Source organism: Triticum aestivum, chromosome 4B (genome assembly GCF_018294505.1).
Source record: "Triticum aestivum cultivar Chinese Spring chromosome 4B, IWGSC CS RefSeq v2.1, whole genome shotgun sequence".
NCBI classification, from domain to species: domain Eukaryota; kingdom Viridiplantae; phylum Streptophyta; class Magnoliopsida; order Poales; family Poaceae; genus Triticum; species Triticum aestivum.
Window position 1 is genome coordinate 665557264 of NC_057804.1, and position 16938 is coordinate 665574201.

Sequence of the window (16938 nt, forward strand, 5' to 3'; positions counted from 1 at the left end):
TGGTGTACGAGATGGGGGAGGGGGGAGGGGGGGCTCACGATGATGCGGTCGCGGTCGGCGTGGCTGGAGACGGCGGCGGGCGCGGAGGGGGGGGAAGTGGGGGCGCGGTCCTTGGCGAGGAGGACCCGGAGGCCTTTGTTGGACGGCGGCGGCGGCGGCGGCGGCGAGGGCTCCGCCATGGGGAGGGAGGGGGGCGAGTCGCTGGTAGGGTTCAGGGACAGAACAGGTCGCTCCTCTGGTTCGAGGGACGGACGAGTCGGACCGAACGGCCCGCGCCTCATCTCACTTGTAAAGTTTAATTATTATTTTTACAGTGCAGATGCAGATGTAATTTCTCGATTGGGAGCAAATTCAGGTTCGACACAATGGCACAACCCCTTCACACGTGTGTGCCTTTTGCTTTTATTTGCATTTTACCTCTCAATGTTGCTGTTATTATTCATTTTTCCTGAAATCTTATAAGCGCACGCGCACTTTGTGGCGAGAGCGAGCGGCCGGCTCCTGGCTGCACGATTGCGCCACTATCGCAACGCGCGTGGGCCAGGTGCCACTTGGTCGGGATGGCCCTCGATGTGGTCATAGGCGGTTTTATCCCTATCTGGACGGGAAGGAGGCCCACCTGTAAGCTGTATGCAGAGATTGTGGGCGGCGGTTTCGAAATTCGAGCCGTTTCTCTCTCCTCCTTGTTACTCGCTCTCCATTTCTCTTCCCTCCTTCCTCATTTCTCGTCACGAACAGAGCCTGATAGGGGCGGAGGCAAGGCGGAGTTCTCAAATCGGCGGCGCGATTCCTTGCGGCGCTCGCGCGGGGTCGTTGTTCCTCGTCGGCGTGGGTACCAGCTATCTGCCTTATCTCTCTATATCGACGACTTCATTTTGTTTGCGTGGTGGTGGCAGACACGGAGGGGTTCCGGATTTCTAGGGTTTCAATGTCATCAAATGCTTCGCAAGTTCGATTTGATGTAGGTGTATTCCGGTACCAAGGGTGGGGGTTCATGGCAGCAAACAAACCGCACAATGACACATGTTTTGTTCATACAATTCTGACTTTAAGTATGATAATCAAAGTCAAAAACAAGCACCGTGCCCCTAAGTGTCTCATCAAATGCTTCGCAAGTACGATTTGACGTAGATGTATTCTGGTACCGAGGGTGGGGATTCATTACACATCTCCTTCAATTTGATGTTCTCTAGTAGCACGGCCACGGAGGTGGCGGTGAGTCACGACACAGCGGCGCGTGTGGTCATGGCACGGCTGCGGGCGGGGGGTCAGCGCCTCGCGCCTTGTGTCGGTGTACCGCGGCAGCACTTTTGGTTTCTACTTTACATGGTGCTAAGTTACATGTACTACACTCTTTTTCGGGATGATGACAGTGGCACTAACACCAAACATCGAGATAGCTTCTGGATTGTCCTTCCTTATCTTCATATTTTGGAACATCTTCTCTGGCTTCATGATCGGAAGAGAGGTATGGCTCTCACTCCACCAACAATTAACCCCCCTAATACTTTTTTCACTATAACTACTATACATACTTGAGAGAACATGCGGAAATTAGGGTCATGGAATCCCCAAATAATCCCTCAATAGATTGCATATTTCATGAAAACTTCATATTAATATATTACCTTATCAAACAATGTTGCATATTTTATTTAGATTTTATCCTTAAAAGACCAGAAAAGAGGAGGATAGATCGTGCATGACTAATTTGATGAACAAAAACAATGTGGCAATGTGGATGCAGATGATTCCGGTCTGGTGGAGGTGGGTGTGTTGGGCAAACGCAACAGCATGGACGGTGTACGGACTCACGTTCTCGCAGCTTGGTGATCGGACGGAGCCAATTCTTGTACCTGGACAACCAAACCAAACAGTGCGGGAGTTTCTCGAGGGCTACCTTGGCCTCAAGGACCACTACTGCAACCTTGTCACCTACATGCACGTGGCCGTCATCGTCATCTTGGCCTTCATCTTATTTATCTCCCTAAAGTATCTCAATTTCCAAGGGAGATGACACAAATAAATTTAGTGATGTCATGCGGACTGCAAATCGCTAGGAGGCAAACCCACTTACGTGTACATAATCACCCAATTGACAGTAAGCACATATATATATCACGTGAAGTATGGTTCGAGAGAAAATGTGTAAGAAATCATATGATTTGTGTGGAAAACAGAGAGAGAAACTCAGCTCCTTTTTCTTTATTATAATCTTTGGATGCCTCCTTTTACCTTTGTGCTGTCTCAGTTCGTGTTTGTAATATATCAGTTAAACCTTGTATTCGTCTAGCGACCTTGGTTCGAGTGTTGTCTGCCCTCTGACCCTGATGGGGTGGGGCTGGTCTGGCTGCTGGAAAATTTGCGCGTTTCCTTTCTGTTAGGGGCCTTGTCCCTAGTCCCTAGGTTTTATGTCTAGTCTTTTAGTTTGCTATCCTAAACTTTGTTGCGTTGTTAAACTGGATCATGTAGCTCGCTTTTCGTTTCCCTTAATGGAAATCGGAGGGGGGGGGGGAGCCCCTCTTTGATAAATAAAAACAAGCTAAAACTCATTGTTTTTCAGTTTTTGTACAAACATGAGGATCCGATATATCATGCTCGCAAAAGTATATTCCTCTATCAGCGTGTCGCCTTAACAGCCATGCACTTGCTCTTGCGACAGGAGTTGTGGCCACAGGAGTTGCGACAGGAGTCGTGCCATAGTTGTTTTAATACAGTATTTTTTATACTCCCTCTGTACCGAAATATGTGTTGTTGGAGTAGCTGAACGGTAGAGAGGGAGTACAATACTGTTTGGTAAGTTCTTTTAAACTTTTTATGGTTCAGTATGCTAACCTTCACCCACATAATGCCAGCAGTCGCTATTCTTCTATAGCAAATTTACCTAGCCCAGTAGTAAACATGCTACTGCAGTGAATTCTTCTATTATTTTTGTATTTTGGAGCGGAGGGAGTACTACTGCATCGAATTCGACAAGCAGGTGCTAGGCTATTGTGCCATACCCGGTTGGTTTATTGATGCGATAGGTTATGTAACTTGCCAAGAGCAAGTACAATAAGGTGATTGAAGCGGACTATAAGGATATAAATAATATACTTTTCCCGAGTTGAAGGAGAGAGAAGATAAACGGGTTGTAGATGAATAGCGAGGTGTATCATGTGCTCCTTGAAACTTTATGAGAGTATGAAGTGGGCCATAGTAGTATGTATTTATAGCTATAAGACTAACTATAAATGATATGGCAACAACGTATAGCCAACAACTAACTCTACTATAACCATGCTCTAAGTTTCCATTGAACAAAATTTGCTGCTCCAAATCAAGATCCTTGATGTGAGGTTGTTGAAACGATGATTTTTTGGATTTAAGTATGGTTCCTTTTGTGCATTTAAGGGGGGGTTAACCATTTGCGTTGGACTCACATGCACTTGTGATTTTTTTCTATTATTATTTTTTCACTAATCAACTCATGCAGAAGTTAGATATAACTTTGTTAATTCTCATGCAGACGAGAATGAGAATTAGCAAACCCGTAGAGTAAAACATAAACCAGAAGGAAAAACATTTTTTTGGTCTCTCAGTAAAGAAACAACATTGCATAGGACACAATTTTTTTTGTCACCACAGGGACCTGAAAAGCAAAAGCATCATGTTGAAAAAAGTATACAAGGGCACACGACAGAAATAATTTAAAGCTGCCATGTAAACACATCAGTTGGGTTGGAACGAGCAGACCCTTGCCTCTGTGTACACCTTCCCCGGGCGGCAGTAGTAGCCTTGCTCAGGTGCACAATGCAAGTGCTCGGAGCAGACGCAAAGCCCCTCAATCGCGCAACCCTTCTCGACAATGATTGGGCTCCCACTGATTCCGAGAACCTGGTCACTCCATTCGCTAGAGAAAATCCCATCGGCGTCGTACCTGCTCTTTACCTCCAGGAACTTGTCGGCCTTGGGGTACTTGTCGATGACGCCTTCAAAGGCAAAGTTGCGGTTCTTGCCCCAGTGAGGGATGGCTCCGTACTTGCGTAGCGCCATCTGTTGAAGCTCGTCCAGCACGTCAGAATGCGGGTTGGGCTCGCCTCTGGTGTAACTCCGGTAGTATGTTATATCAAAGTCAATCGAGTCTTCCGACTTGCCGAGATAGGCGGAAGATGCCTTCACATAGCGGAGGAGCATACCCATTTTGGCGTCGATTCCGCAGAAGGCCAGTGGGCTGCGCTCGCGGAGCTGCTTCATGTCGGCAATGAACGCTGACACCTTGGAGAGTGCGATGCTATATGCATTGGAGTAGAAGTGGAGTCCCCGAGTGCGTGGGTCCCATGGGCACGAAGTAAGGAGCATGTCTTCTGGGCTGTTGACACATGCGCCAGACGCTTGGATGCGGTGCTGGAACCCCACCACCGGGTACCCCGTGAACAAGTGACCGTCGTTGGTGAAGCCGTACGCCACCGTCTCAAACGATGACACCATCTTGTGTGCGGCCTTGCACCGGGCGATGGCGTTGGCGTTCTTCTCAAGAAGATCCTCCGTGACTCTGGCGGTGATGAGCGCGGCTGTTGGGTTGGAGCGGAAGGCTATGTAGTCATTGAGGCCGTCACCAGCCGACGTGACGGGCACACGGTCATCCTTGCGGTAAATCACCTTGCGCTGCTCGGGCAGCCACGCCATGTCGCCGAATTCATGGAGGTTGCCCCACTTGGTGGCCTGCTCCGCCAGGTCCGAGTCGTCGCACGTCACAAACGTCACTGACCGCTTGAACATGGGCTCCAAGGCCAGCGTAACCTGCACATATGCGTCATTAAAAAATATCTCTATGAATTTGGTTAAAAATTGAGAAGTTTGACTTTTTAAAAAAAAACTATAGGCACTGTATGTGGAAAGATGGCCCTTTCCCGTACGGCGTCGTCTCACCAGTATCTTTTGTACAACGTACCAGCTCTTCGAGACGATTTAGCACATCCTCCCTGGCTGTGTATTTGCTCAAGACGTGTGGGCTTGCACGGGAAGTCCTATCTCTTCTACTTAAAAGTTCTTAAAAATCCCTACGTATTGTACTTGTGTAGTACTCCCTCGTGTCATTTTATTAGATTTGTGTCAAGTCAAGATTTACAAAATTTGACCAAATTTATATTAAAAATTAGTATCAACATCTACAATATCAAATACATATACTATGAAACTAGTACATGTCATAATGAATCCGACAATTTTAATTTGATATTGTGAATGTTGATATTTTTTTATAAGTTTGTTCAAATTAGAGTTAGTTTGTCTTTGAACAAAACCTATATTATGCAGATTAAAAAGAACTGGAAGAAAATCGCACAAGGGATTGCTAGGCAATTGGGTTGGTAGTAAACTCCTCCTCCTTCTCCAAGAAAGAAAGTTAGGGTTCGTGCCTCTCGCCGGCGCCGGTGCATGTCCGTCTCGTCTCCGGTGGCCCTAGGGCCATGGAGGCGCGGTGGATCCTGGCAAGGTCCGGCGGGAGGGCTCCGTTTTTAGTCGTTTTTTAGTCGTTTTTTCAATCTTGTTAGGGTTTGTGTCCTACTCAGGAAGGCGAGACGGCGACGGCTCCCTGAAGATGGAATAAATGTCTCCCCGCCTAGCCCCCGTTCCGACGGTGCGTCTAGCATCGTTGGTGGGCGTGTGGAGGTGTGTCTCCGGCAGATCTACCTTTGGTGGATTTGCTCGGATCTCGTCGTTGTTCGTCTACGTTCGTGTGTCTTCGATTTGGATCCTTTCGATCTACGTTATTTTTCATCGGCGGCGGTTGCTGTTCTGGGGTGTTGGTCCTATGGGGCCTTAGCACGACGACTTCCCGACTGTCTACTACAACAAGTTGTGCCCGGCTCCAGCGATGGAGGGGCGATGACGGCGGCGCGCCTTTGGCTCGCTTCGGTGCTTGTAGTCGTCGCTAGGTGGTCTATGAATCTGGATGTAATTTTTATTTCTGGTATTCATTGTAGTGCGATGAATAGATTGCATGTTTTCTGAAAAAAAAAAAGAACCGGAAGAAGTACTTAGGTAGGGCATGGGAGTTTCTTGGGCCACGTAGACATAGGTAGAGTACCTGGGAAACGACGCCAAGGACGCCGAGGGAGACCTTGGCCGCGTCCAGGTCAGGATCGCGGGCACCGAGCTCCCGTACCACCGCGAACCCTTGGCTGGCGGGCGCCGGCGTGACGATCCTCATCCCGACCACGTACTCGTGCACGGCGCCGCCCTTACCCTTGAGCGAACTGCCGTGCGCGCCCGTGGCCAGCAGGCCCCCGACGGTGAGCCCCGACCAGTACGGCGAGTGCGGCAGCGCGAGCCCTTTCGCGGCGGCCGCCTGGATGAGGTCCCTGAGCACCATGCCGCTCTCCACCGTCATCAGCCCCTTGGCGGCGTCGACGCTCACTGTCCTGTTGAGCCGCGCCGTGCTGATGATGGCGCCGTCGTTGCCGCCGGGGCAGGCCAGCTTGGGGAAGCTGTGGGAGTGCTTGGTGGCCACCTTCACCTTGCGCTTGGCAGCCGCCGCGGCTGCCACGGCCGCGACGAGCTCCTCCTCGGTGCGCGGGAAGGTGGCGTCGGCCGCGCGGCAGGCGGTGCGGTCCGGGAAGGAGCCGTAGGCGTTGGAGACGGTGCAGCCGGACGTGCCACTGCCATAGGCATAGTCACAGACCACTGGCTCCGGTGGAGGGCTGGAGCCGGCGAGGCCGACCAAGAGCCACAGGAGAAGAACCATAAGCACCCGGCCACCTTCCATTGCTCGGCGCGGTTGCTAGCTAGCTAGCCCTTGCAACCACTAATAATATAGATAGTAGGTCAAGCTCATGGCATGGTGTACAGCACATTCCAAACTTGTTAAACTACAGTAGCTAGGCATGTTCTCGATCGTCCCGTAGTGGAACACCACCTCTACGTGCAGAGTCAATGGGCTGATCACCAACGTACGTACGCACATGAGTAGATCGACCAAGATTTGCTGTCTACAGTGGGTACGTGGGTGCTTCCCCTTGCACTGCACGCGTAGATGTTGTGTGCATATGATATGAGATGAGCTATGCATCATAAATGTATTATCTTGATGCCACATTACAAGTCGCATGTTATCAATATCGTAGCACACCAGGCCCAACAACATCTTTCAAAGAAAAAGAAAAAAGCTGCCGCGCCATACTTTCCTTTAGAGGATTTTATTTATTCATAATTCAAAACATTTTAGGCCAAGAGTGTAAAATATGCCCGCATTAATTATTGCTCTCCTACAAGAGGATCGATCCAGCAGCAAATTATGATTATATTAGGTTTTAGGGTGAGATTTTGAATGCAAAAGCAAGCTGCTATACACACGACGCCGTGTGGACGACTTGTGCACGACAGCACATATCAAGCCGTTCATGCATACTATCCAGCGCATATCAGCGGCTGGACTGCCCATCCTCCCAGAGTCGTGCATACATCCATCGCCTACGTAGCACTTTCGCGAGTATAATAATAGTGGCAAAGACATTTATTAATTCTCCGCTTGCTTATGCTCCCTCTTTAGATGGATTATTCTTCAGCTAGTCACGGATATTGCGATGGCCTATAGTAATTAAGAAAAGAATCACGAGCAAGATTTGCCACATGCGGCCGGCGATGACAGACTGCAAGTCAACTCATAGGTGGTTAACAACTCATGCATCTTACTTGGGCGATCGTCCCAAAGTGTCGATTCACATTCAACTACCTTTTGTTAGGAACTTTCAACCGTAGATGCAGAACTTCTGATTAAAGGCTCGTTTGATTTGGAGGATTCCGACAGGATTTTTATGTTAAGGCCCAGCTTCACTAAGCTCTCAATGCCACGGGATTACATGAAATGAGGTAGCTAATTGAGGAGGGATACAAGGTAGCGAGAAGGGGATGGAGGGAGAGAGAGCGCCAGAGGTAGGAGAAGGAGGAAGCCGTTTGCCGTCCGTGATCCACTTCATGCCCTGTCCGTTGCCTCCTCTCAGGTACTTGTAGTCTTTGGTGGTTCTCAAACAGGCCAGACCCATGAGCTGGATCAAGGGGCTGGCTCATGTACGTGTACAGGCAAGGTGCAGTATCTGACGACATGTTACTTTTCTTCGAGACCCAGTGTGCCAACTCCAGCCGCGCGGGTTGAGAGCAGGCCCTGGTTAAGAGTGACAGGATAGGGATCGTTACAGTGATTGGTGGAGTTCTTTCTGAGGAGCAGGTGATTCGGAAGCTCAGGAGACTGGTTTCAGTGCAGTTTTGTTGGACTATAGTGCATATGGAGGACAACGTATACAAGGTTAGACTTCCCGATGAAGGAGACCTTGCCTGTCTTGGGCCCTTCCCAGTGCTTCACGGTATACAGGTGCTAAAGGTGTCACATAGAGCAGAAAAATGACGTGGCAAAGCAATTAAAGAGAAAAAAGAGCATTATAATGCACTTAGCACCTCTCTTAAGCACTAATGCATTGGAGGAGGTCTTATGGTGTTCGGGATTTGCAGGGATCCAGACGGTTCTTTGTTCTTGGAGTTCGACGAGTGGTCCATCAAGGAGCCGGTAGGGCGGCCACTTCAAAAGGTGTGGATCTGTTTCTATGGGGCACCGTCTAAACCACTGAAAGACTTTTTGAATACATGAAGTACAGGGTCATTAGTGGGAAAGACGATGCACGTGGACATCGAGATCCAATGTGCCAACTCCAGCCGACCGCAGGTTGAGAGTGAAGGACAAGGATCGTTAGAGTGACTGCTGGAGTTCTTTCTCAGGAGCAGGTTATTCAGCAGCTCAGGAGACTGGTTTCAATGGAGTTTCGTTGGACTCTAGTGCATATGAAGGACAGTGTGTACAAGGTTGACTTCCCGAGGAAGGAAGACCTTACCCGTCTTATGGTGTTCGGGATTTGCAGAGTTCCACACGGTTATTTGTTCTTGAAGTTCGATGAGTGGTCCACCAAGGAGCTGGTAGGGCGGCCACTGTTGGGAAACGTTGCATGGTAAACAAAAAAATTCTACGCACACGCAAGATCTATCAATGGAGATGCATAGCAACGAGGGGGAGAGTGTGTCTATGTACCCTCGTAGACAGTAAGGGCAAGCGTTTGACAACGTGGTTGATGTAGTCGAACTTTTCTTCGCGATCCAACCGATCGAGTACCGAACGTCCGACATCTCCGCGTTCATCACACCTTCAGCTTGGTGATGTCCACGCCTTCTTGATCCAGCAAGACGACGAGGTAGTGAATGAGTTCCGGCAGCACGATAGCGTGGTGACGATGATGGTGAAGTTATCTCCGCAGAGCTTCACCTAAGCACTATGAAAATATGACCGAGGGTGTAAACAGTGGAGGGGGGAGCCGCACACGCCTAAGACAATATTGTGTCTTGTGCTAGGTGCCCCCTCCCACATATATATAGGTGGGGGTGGAGGGAGCAGCCAGGAGGCGCCCCCAAGTAGGCCGAATCCTACTTGAGGTCTTCCCCCAAGTGGCGCCCCCTTCCTTAACTATTTGAAGTGCGGGAGGAAGGAAGGAGGAGGTGGCGCCTCCCTTCCTTTCTCTCCTAAGGAGGGAAACACTGATAGAAAAAGAGGCTTCCGTCCAGCCCCATTAGTCGCGAAACTGTAGGAACCGCGACTAATGAAGTCTTTAGTCGCGGTTCGGCAGATGAACCGCGACCAAATGCCTGGGCCCAGGGCGCTCGCGGGCTTTAGTCGCGGTTGGCCAGGCCAACCGCGACTAAAGGTGCCCAAAGGCCTTTAGTCGCGGTTGGCCAGGCCAACCGCGACTAAAGCTCCTCCCTTTTAGTCCCGGTTTGTGGCACGAACCGGAACTAATGGGGTTGAGACCTTTAGTCCCGGTTCGTGCCACGAACCGGTACTAAAGGTCCCATTTTCAAACTCTAACCCCCCCCCGGGATCGCCTTTTCAGTTTTAAAAAAAATAAAAGAAAATAATGGAAATGTCAAAAAAATAAAAGAAAATAAGTTTCTCATGTGATATGTGGTCTAGTTGTTGGGAAAATTTGCAAATGTGAATTTTGACTTTATTTGCAAAATCTCTCTGAAATTTGTAAAAATGGGCATAACTTTTGCATACTAACTCGGATGAAAAAGTTTTTTATATGAAAAATCATCTACTCGAAAAGTTACATCCAAATTTAACGGGGGAAACCCCGTTAAACATTTTCAAAATCCTCAAAAACCTAATAGAAAAAAAGTTACGGGGCTTGTAAGATCTAGAGTGGAAAAAATTGAAAAATATTCAAACAGTGGGCAAACTATGGTCAAACAATGGTCAAACTAATTATTCTAGAATATTAGTGTTACTAAATAATTATTTTAATTATTTCAATTTTGGTCAAATCTGGTCAAACTGTGGTCAACTGTGGTCAAACTGTGGTCAAACAATGGTCAAACTAATTAGTCAAGAAATATTAGTGTTACTAAATAATTATTGTTTTTTAAAACAATAGTTTCAAACTCAAACAGTGAAATGTGTCACTTCATGCTCAAGCAAAATTCCTGAAGGTTAATAGGATTGACATCTTATTATTGTCAGGAAAACAACAAGTGCAGACTTGGAGCGTGGGAGAATAGAACCCGGAAGTTAAGCGTGCTTGGGCTGGAGTAGTGAGAGGGATGGGTGACCGGTTGGGAAGTTAGATGATTTGGAATGATGAGGGGTGAGAAAAGAATAAATTGAGAAGTGATGAGGGGTGGTGATTAGAGACTAGAGGTTAAAATAATTCAGAAATTTGAAAAAAAAAATTCAATTTTTTTTTCAAAAACCTGTGGCGGCCTTTAGTCGCGGTTAGCCACAAGAACCGCGACTAAAGGTCCTCCGCCCCGAAGGCCACCTGGCGCCCACGTGGACGGGCCTTTAGTCGCGGTTCTTAAGCAACCGCGACTAAAGGGGGGGGGGGCTTTAGTCGCGCCCGCTCGGTCGCGGTTGCGCAACCGCGACTAATGGCAGTTGCGAACCGCGACCAAAGGCCCTTTTTCCACCAGTGAAAGGTAGGAGGGGCCACCCTCCCCTTTCCTTCCCCTAGGGCCGGCCAACCAAGGGAAGGGGCGCACCAGCCCCCTTGTGGGCTGGTCTGTCCCCCCTTTGGACCATAAGGCCCATACATTTCCGAGGGTGCCCTGAACCCCTTCCGGTGACCCGATGAGTACCCGGTGTTCTACGAAACTATTCTGGTGTCTGAATACCATCATCCTATATATCAATCTTTATCTCTCGACCATTTTGAGACTCCTCATCATGTCCGTGATCATCTGGGACTCCGAACAACATTCAGTCACCAAATCATATCACTCATATAACAGTATATATATCGTCAACGGACGTTAAGCGTGCGGATCCAACGGGTTCGAGAACTATGTAGACATGACCGAGACACCTCTCTGATCAATAACCAATAGCGGAAATTGGATCGCATATTGGTTCCTACATATTCTACGAAGATCTTTATCGGCCAAACCATACGTAGTTCCCTTTGTCCATCGGTATGTTACTTACCCGAGATTCAATCTACGATGATCTTAATGCGGTTCCAGAGATGGTACCTTGCTACTATTAGTTTATCTATGCCAAAACTTTACTTGCTTTTGTATAAGTTTAGGGGGCTGCTTGGATTGGAGCCCTTGGCGCTGCCAAACCAAAAAACTGATTGTTGACCAGGCTTGGCTTTCCGTTTGGATGGCACCAATTTTTTTGGTGCGCCCAATCCACCCCAACTTCTACTCGTCGGTTTTACGCCAAACTATTGTCAAGTCTCCGGCGCGCCCTCATCCTGGATGAACTCCAGGATGGCCTGCTGCTCCGCCATCTTCTCCGATTGGGCTACGACGAACTCCGCCTCCGCCTGCTCCACGTTGAAGCCCGACAGTTCCTGCTCCGCCAGCTCCAGCTTCGGCTGCTCCGCCTCCTCCACCTCCATTGGAGCCAGCTCCTCTCCCTCCTCTTCCCCCGGCTCCCTCCTCCTCTTCCTTCTCCGGCTCCGGCGAGTCCGGAGGCAGCCCGACAGCAATGTGGGCAGCGCGTGCGGCCTGTCTTGCCCGAATCTCCTACTGGATCTCGTACCCGCGCTCTGGCGTGAGCATTGCGTAGTAGGTGATCTTCCTCCGGACCATGGTGAAGCGCCGGAGCTTCGGCAGAGCGGGAGAGGGAGGAGGTGGATGGGCTCGGACTGGCGGGGCTATCACCCGGCTACCCGGGAAGCTGCTGGGCCCTAGCCTGGATTACCATTTGAACAATAGTGCAAATGAAGAGTTGATCCTCATTTTGTAAGGGCAAACAGCCGGTGGATAGGAACCTTTTGTATTTTCCATTGGCTCTCCGGCCGAGCTGGCTCCGCCACTGAGTAGATAAGTGTTGAGATGGAGGCGAGAGATACCAATTTTAGATAAGAGATGATCGCTTAGAAAAACATCTCTCTAGGGATATCTAGTTAGTGAAGATAAGACTAAGAAATAACTCACCATACATATTTTTGTTATTGTCTTCTCTAAATTATGTGACAAGAATAAACAAGTTGGTCTTATCAACCATTGTACATTGCCCTAGTCGATTATCCTTATAAGTTGTGGAGAAAATTATGTTTTTGGTACCTCAAGTTTCCCAAAAGTATAGATTTGGTCCCTCAAGATTTTTTGGTATATAATTGGTCCTTCAAGTCTTAAAACCAGATAAGTTTTGTCCAAAACCAGATTTTGAGCATGTTGACCGAGCTTGACCACATTTGACCGGGTTTGACCATGTTGACCAGTTTTGACTAATGAACAGTAAATTCATAAAAATAACAAAATATTTTTAAAAAACTGAAATTTAGTGGTAATCAAGATGCTTGGGTGCGCCGTGTGCGTGAAATTTTCTGTAGTATTTCGACATTTGAGGAGCTCGTGAAAAAATATTGGCTCACAGAAAAAGCCAAAATTTGATATTTTGCCAGAGCTCCTCGGATGTTATTTGACCACGAAAATTTTCAGGCATCTAGCGCATGCAAGCATGTTGGTTGTCATGAAATTTCAGTTATTTTACTTTGTTTGCTAATTTTTTGAATTTATCGTTCATCGATCAAACCTGGTCAACGTACTCAAAATCTGGTTTTGGACCGAACTTATCTGGTTTTGAGACTTGAAGGATCAAATGTATACCTAAAAAATTGAGGGACCAAGTCTATACGTTTGAGAAACTTGAGGGACCAAAAACATACTTTTCTCTAAGCTATGGGCAGAAGCACGAGAAATGTCCTTTCCGCGGAAGATAGCTCTCGAGCTTCTCTTCCCTTTAGCGACAAGATTGTTGTTATAGGAGGTGATTTCAGACAAGTGTTGCTTATTGGGGTGGCTGCACGTCTGAAACAATATACATATATCACACTAGTTCCGCAGCCGCGACATCCCGTACCCAGCGGTGCCCAGCTGCTCACACCCATCCTTTTCGAACTCCCCATTGCCGCAGACGAGCCTCATCGTGAAATCGCTCCGCCAGAGAGCGTGCTGATAACTTATTTGAGATCAAGTTATATTCTTTGCATTAGATGAAGTGCTATATATAGCACTGGAACAGGCGTTTACAAGGGGCGGACGGAACCGATGCAACAATTGCAGAAAGCAACCGCCAACTGTTATTACAAGCAGGGATTAATCCCTTAATTACTATGTTGATTAATCTTAACACTTACTACTGTTGGTCATTTGTCTGAGTGCTCCACTGACAAGTGCTAGTGAGGCACGCACCATAGTGTGATTGGCATTCACATTCTGAAATTTTTTCCAGCTCAGTAAGCTAGCCGCACAGAGTCAGTCTTTTCGAAGCCAGCTGCAGACTGCATGAAGAATCTACATGCTCATTCCTGAAGTTGCTTGCTTCTCGTTGGCCACAAGAGACCCTTTTTCAGGCACTGCTTCTTTCTGCTGTAGCGACCCGTGCTCTATCTATCACCCATCCTGTAGTAATCTATGAGAATATTTTGGGTACTCCCTCCAAAGTTGTACTAGAGATGCCTCAATTAATTTGGCTCGGATTGCGTATTAAAATTTTCTGGTTTTTGGCAGAACAAGGAAACCAAAACTATTTCTACTCCCTCCATTCCAATATCTAGTGCGCATAGTTTTTAGCCCATATACCAATGAGTGTGCTGGCATCAAATTTTGGACGAGAAAGCCCCCACTCCATCTCTATCCCAGCCCAGGTCCAAGTAGTAGTACTAGTTCGTACTCCACCCACCATCAGCGTTGCCGATGCTAGCTAGACTCCGGTGGTGCCGTCGTCAGGCGTCTCCTCCTCCAGCGCTGCCGTTCGTTAGGCGGCTACTCCTCCAGCGCCGTCGTTCGTCAGGCAGCTCCTCCTCCAGCGCCGTCGTTCGTCAGGCGGCTCCTTCTTTTGGCTCTTCCCCATCTTCTTCCTCCTCTCCTCCACCTCCCCCTCCTTCATCCTTCAACCAGTGTCGCCGTCGCCAGCCATACACGCACGCGGTGGCCGCCGAGAAACCGGACACGGGCGCGTTGCTTCAGCTGCTAGTCGAATCTTGCTGCCGCCCATCGATTCTCGCTGCTGCCAGACACGGTGCGCAGCTGCACGTGTTGAACGGGCTGGTGGCCGTGATTCGCCCCCCGTCGGTGGAGAACATGCTCTGCCCCGTTGATGCTCGCGTGCGCGTGCTCACACTGGAGCTCCTGTGGCTGGTGAACCTGCTCTGTGCCACTGAGCTTCACGTGTTGGAGCTCGCCCTCCGTGCGGCGTACTACGGCCGCGGCGCTGGAGCTCCCGCTTGCCGATTTGTGCAGCACCTCGTCCGTCCACCTCGGCCCTCTTGCCTAGAAGCAACTCGATCTACTGTGTTGTCGCAATGGAGGTAGGGATCAGCAACAGAGGTGGCAGATCGGTGGCGAGGCAGGTGGGAAAAGCCGCGAGACGAAGGGATAAGGAAGAGAGAGAGGCGAGCGAAGCGGTGGGCTGGGGGCGCTGGCTGTTTGGTTTGGTGGGAGGGTAGTTTCGTCCAAAAATCGCTTGGGGAGGGAGATACACACTACATTGCGGAATATCTCTAAAAAGCTTATACGCACTATATTTAGGAATGGAGGGAGTACATTTTTACGGCTGGTAACACGCACACCCACCACAGATTCATCGGTGCTGGAATTTCCCTCAAATTCACATCTCTGTCAGTGAAATCACTACTCTCCTTAATCACTACAAAATGCCACGAATCTATATAGAGCATATTGAAGGCTGAACGCAGCTTAATCACTGGGATGAACAGTAAATTTCAAATAAATAAAAAACTTCTTATTATTTTTAACAACAAACATTTTCTATAAATAATTGACGAACACCAACACACAATTGTAGAAATAAATTACTCAATGGGGCTTAGCAGCAAATGCAGCATATCAGTGATTCATAGAAAGTTTGTAGCGGATGAAAATCCAATCTTCCATTAAACTTCATTGGCCCAGAATTGTACCAATAGTTCTAAGGCATCTAAAGGTTACATTTTTGAAAAAAAAAACATCTAAAGGTTTCTGTGGGAATAATCATTACTTAAGATACCAGGGAATGATTTTCCAGTTTTCAATGGCAAACAACCGCAGATTTCAATGAGAACCTTCAACTTCATGTTCAATGCTCCCATCATCACCAACCAAACAAGAAGGCCAGGCCATAATATACGGACAGGGACGATCATCAAAGCATCCCACGACTAGTAACTCAAGGTCCGTCGTCTCCGGTGAAAGGGAGAAGAACCAGCAATGCAGTGTGCCGACAGGTGTCATGCATGTCATGGACAAGTACACATATCCAGACCTAACTTGCACAACCGTGAGGCGGGCCTGCAAGCCCAGAGCACGCTCCCCAATGATCCTGTCAATTTTTACACTCAAAGAGATTATGTTCTGCAACACCCAAATCTCAATTCCATCAGCATTCACACTACGGATCCAGACATGAAGGAGGAAATCGTCAGATGCATAGACAATGCATAGTCGGTCGTCCTTGGTCTCCCCAGCCCTGAAATTGGATCCGCCCACCTTTATTTGCAAGGGTAGATCCACAATGGAGAAGTCCATGGTGGTTTCGTTGATCCTAATCATGCACCCTTCGCCATGAAAAGGCCGGTAAACGGAACCACCCACCAGCGTGCCAGTGCTAGACTTTAGGTTGTTGTCACCGCCGATGTACACCCACGGGTGGATGACCCAATCCCTCGTCTCCGGCGAGAAGAAGGCGACACGAACCCTTTGCTTGTCAGCGCAGACGCGGACCACGCGGAAGGAGGAGGGCTTCTCAGCGGTAGACAACAGGTGGAAACCAAGGAAGGCGAAGTTGCGGCGTCTCCCGCTCCTCCCAGCCCAGACATCGCGGGGCACCGGGATGATGTCCACGGCCCAGCTCATGGGGTTCACGGCAGCGACGATGGGCGGCTTAAGCAGCTTGTTCCACAGGAGGACGTAACCATCACGACAGTCCATGATACCCCAGCTTGTATACGCGTCGTCATTCACTAGGAGGAAGGTGAGGAAGAAGTCGCCGCCACGGAGGGCGGCGGCAACATCGGGATCTGAACGGCGAAGGGATGCAAAGGAGGGGGTGGCGGCGCCATGGATGTCGAGGAAGAGCCCGATGGGCGGCGCTGGGTGAAGGGCGCGGAAGAGGCGGCGGAAGGACGGGGAGGAGCGGACGGCGCCGAGCCAGGAGCGGCAGGTGAGCGCGGCACGGACGACGTCCGGCAGGTTGGGTAGGCGGAGGAAGATCTCGAGGAATAGGTCTTGGCCGAGGGAGGATATGGTGGTGGCGGTGGCGGTTGTTGTTGCTGTTGCGGGGGTGGTGGTGGTGCCATCGGCGGCGGCAGAGATGGTGTTGTGCCTTTTCGCTCTGGTGGTGGCGGCGGTAGCGGGGGTGGACGGAGGTCTCGCTGCTGGCGCAGCCGGCGGCGGCGGTTCGCTGCCCAT

At 49.2% G+C, this 16938-nt stretch overlaps 3 protein-coding genes across 3 annotated transcripts in view; all 3 read right to left on the reverse strand.

The window, feature by feature from the left end:
• LOC123094024 (THO complex subunit 1) overlaps positions 1-278 on the reverse strand; it is an 8353-nt gene extending 8075 nt beyond the window's left edge. Inside the window, exon 1 of the mRNA XM_044516101.1 lies at positions 39-278. Coding sequence (XP_044372036.1) covers positions 39-179 — 141 coding nt within the window. The 5' untranslated portion in view covers positions 180-278. The remainder of the gene's footprint in view (positions 1-38) is intronic.
• Positions 279-3478: 3200 nt separating this feature from the next.
• LOC123094025 (L-gulonolactone oxidase 2) lies at positions 3479-6763 on the reverse strand. The gene is made up of 2 exons (XM_044516103.1): positions 6071-6763; positions 3479-4782 (listed from the first exon to the last, which is right to left on the reverse strand). Exons 1-2 carry the CDS (start codon positions 6746-6748, stop codon positions 3712-3714), a joined length of 1749 nt encoding a protein of 582 aa, XP_044372038.1. The 5' UTR covers positions 6749-6763; the 3' UTR covers positions 3479-3711.
• An 8819-nt stretch (positions 6764-15582) lies between these two features.
• Positions 15583-16938, reverse strand: LOC123090415 (uncharacterized). Its single transcript, XM_044511732.1, has one exon. It carries the CDS (start codon positions 16936-16938, stop codon positions 15583-15585), a length of 1356 nt encoding a protein of 451 aa, XP_044367667.1.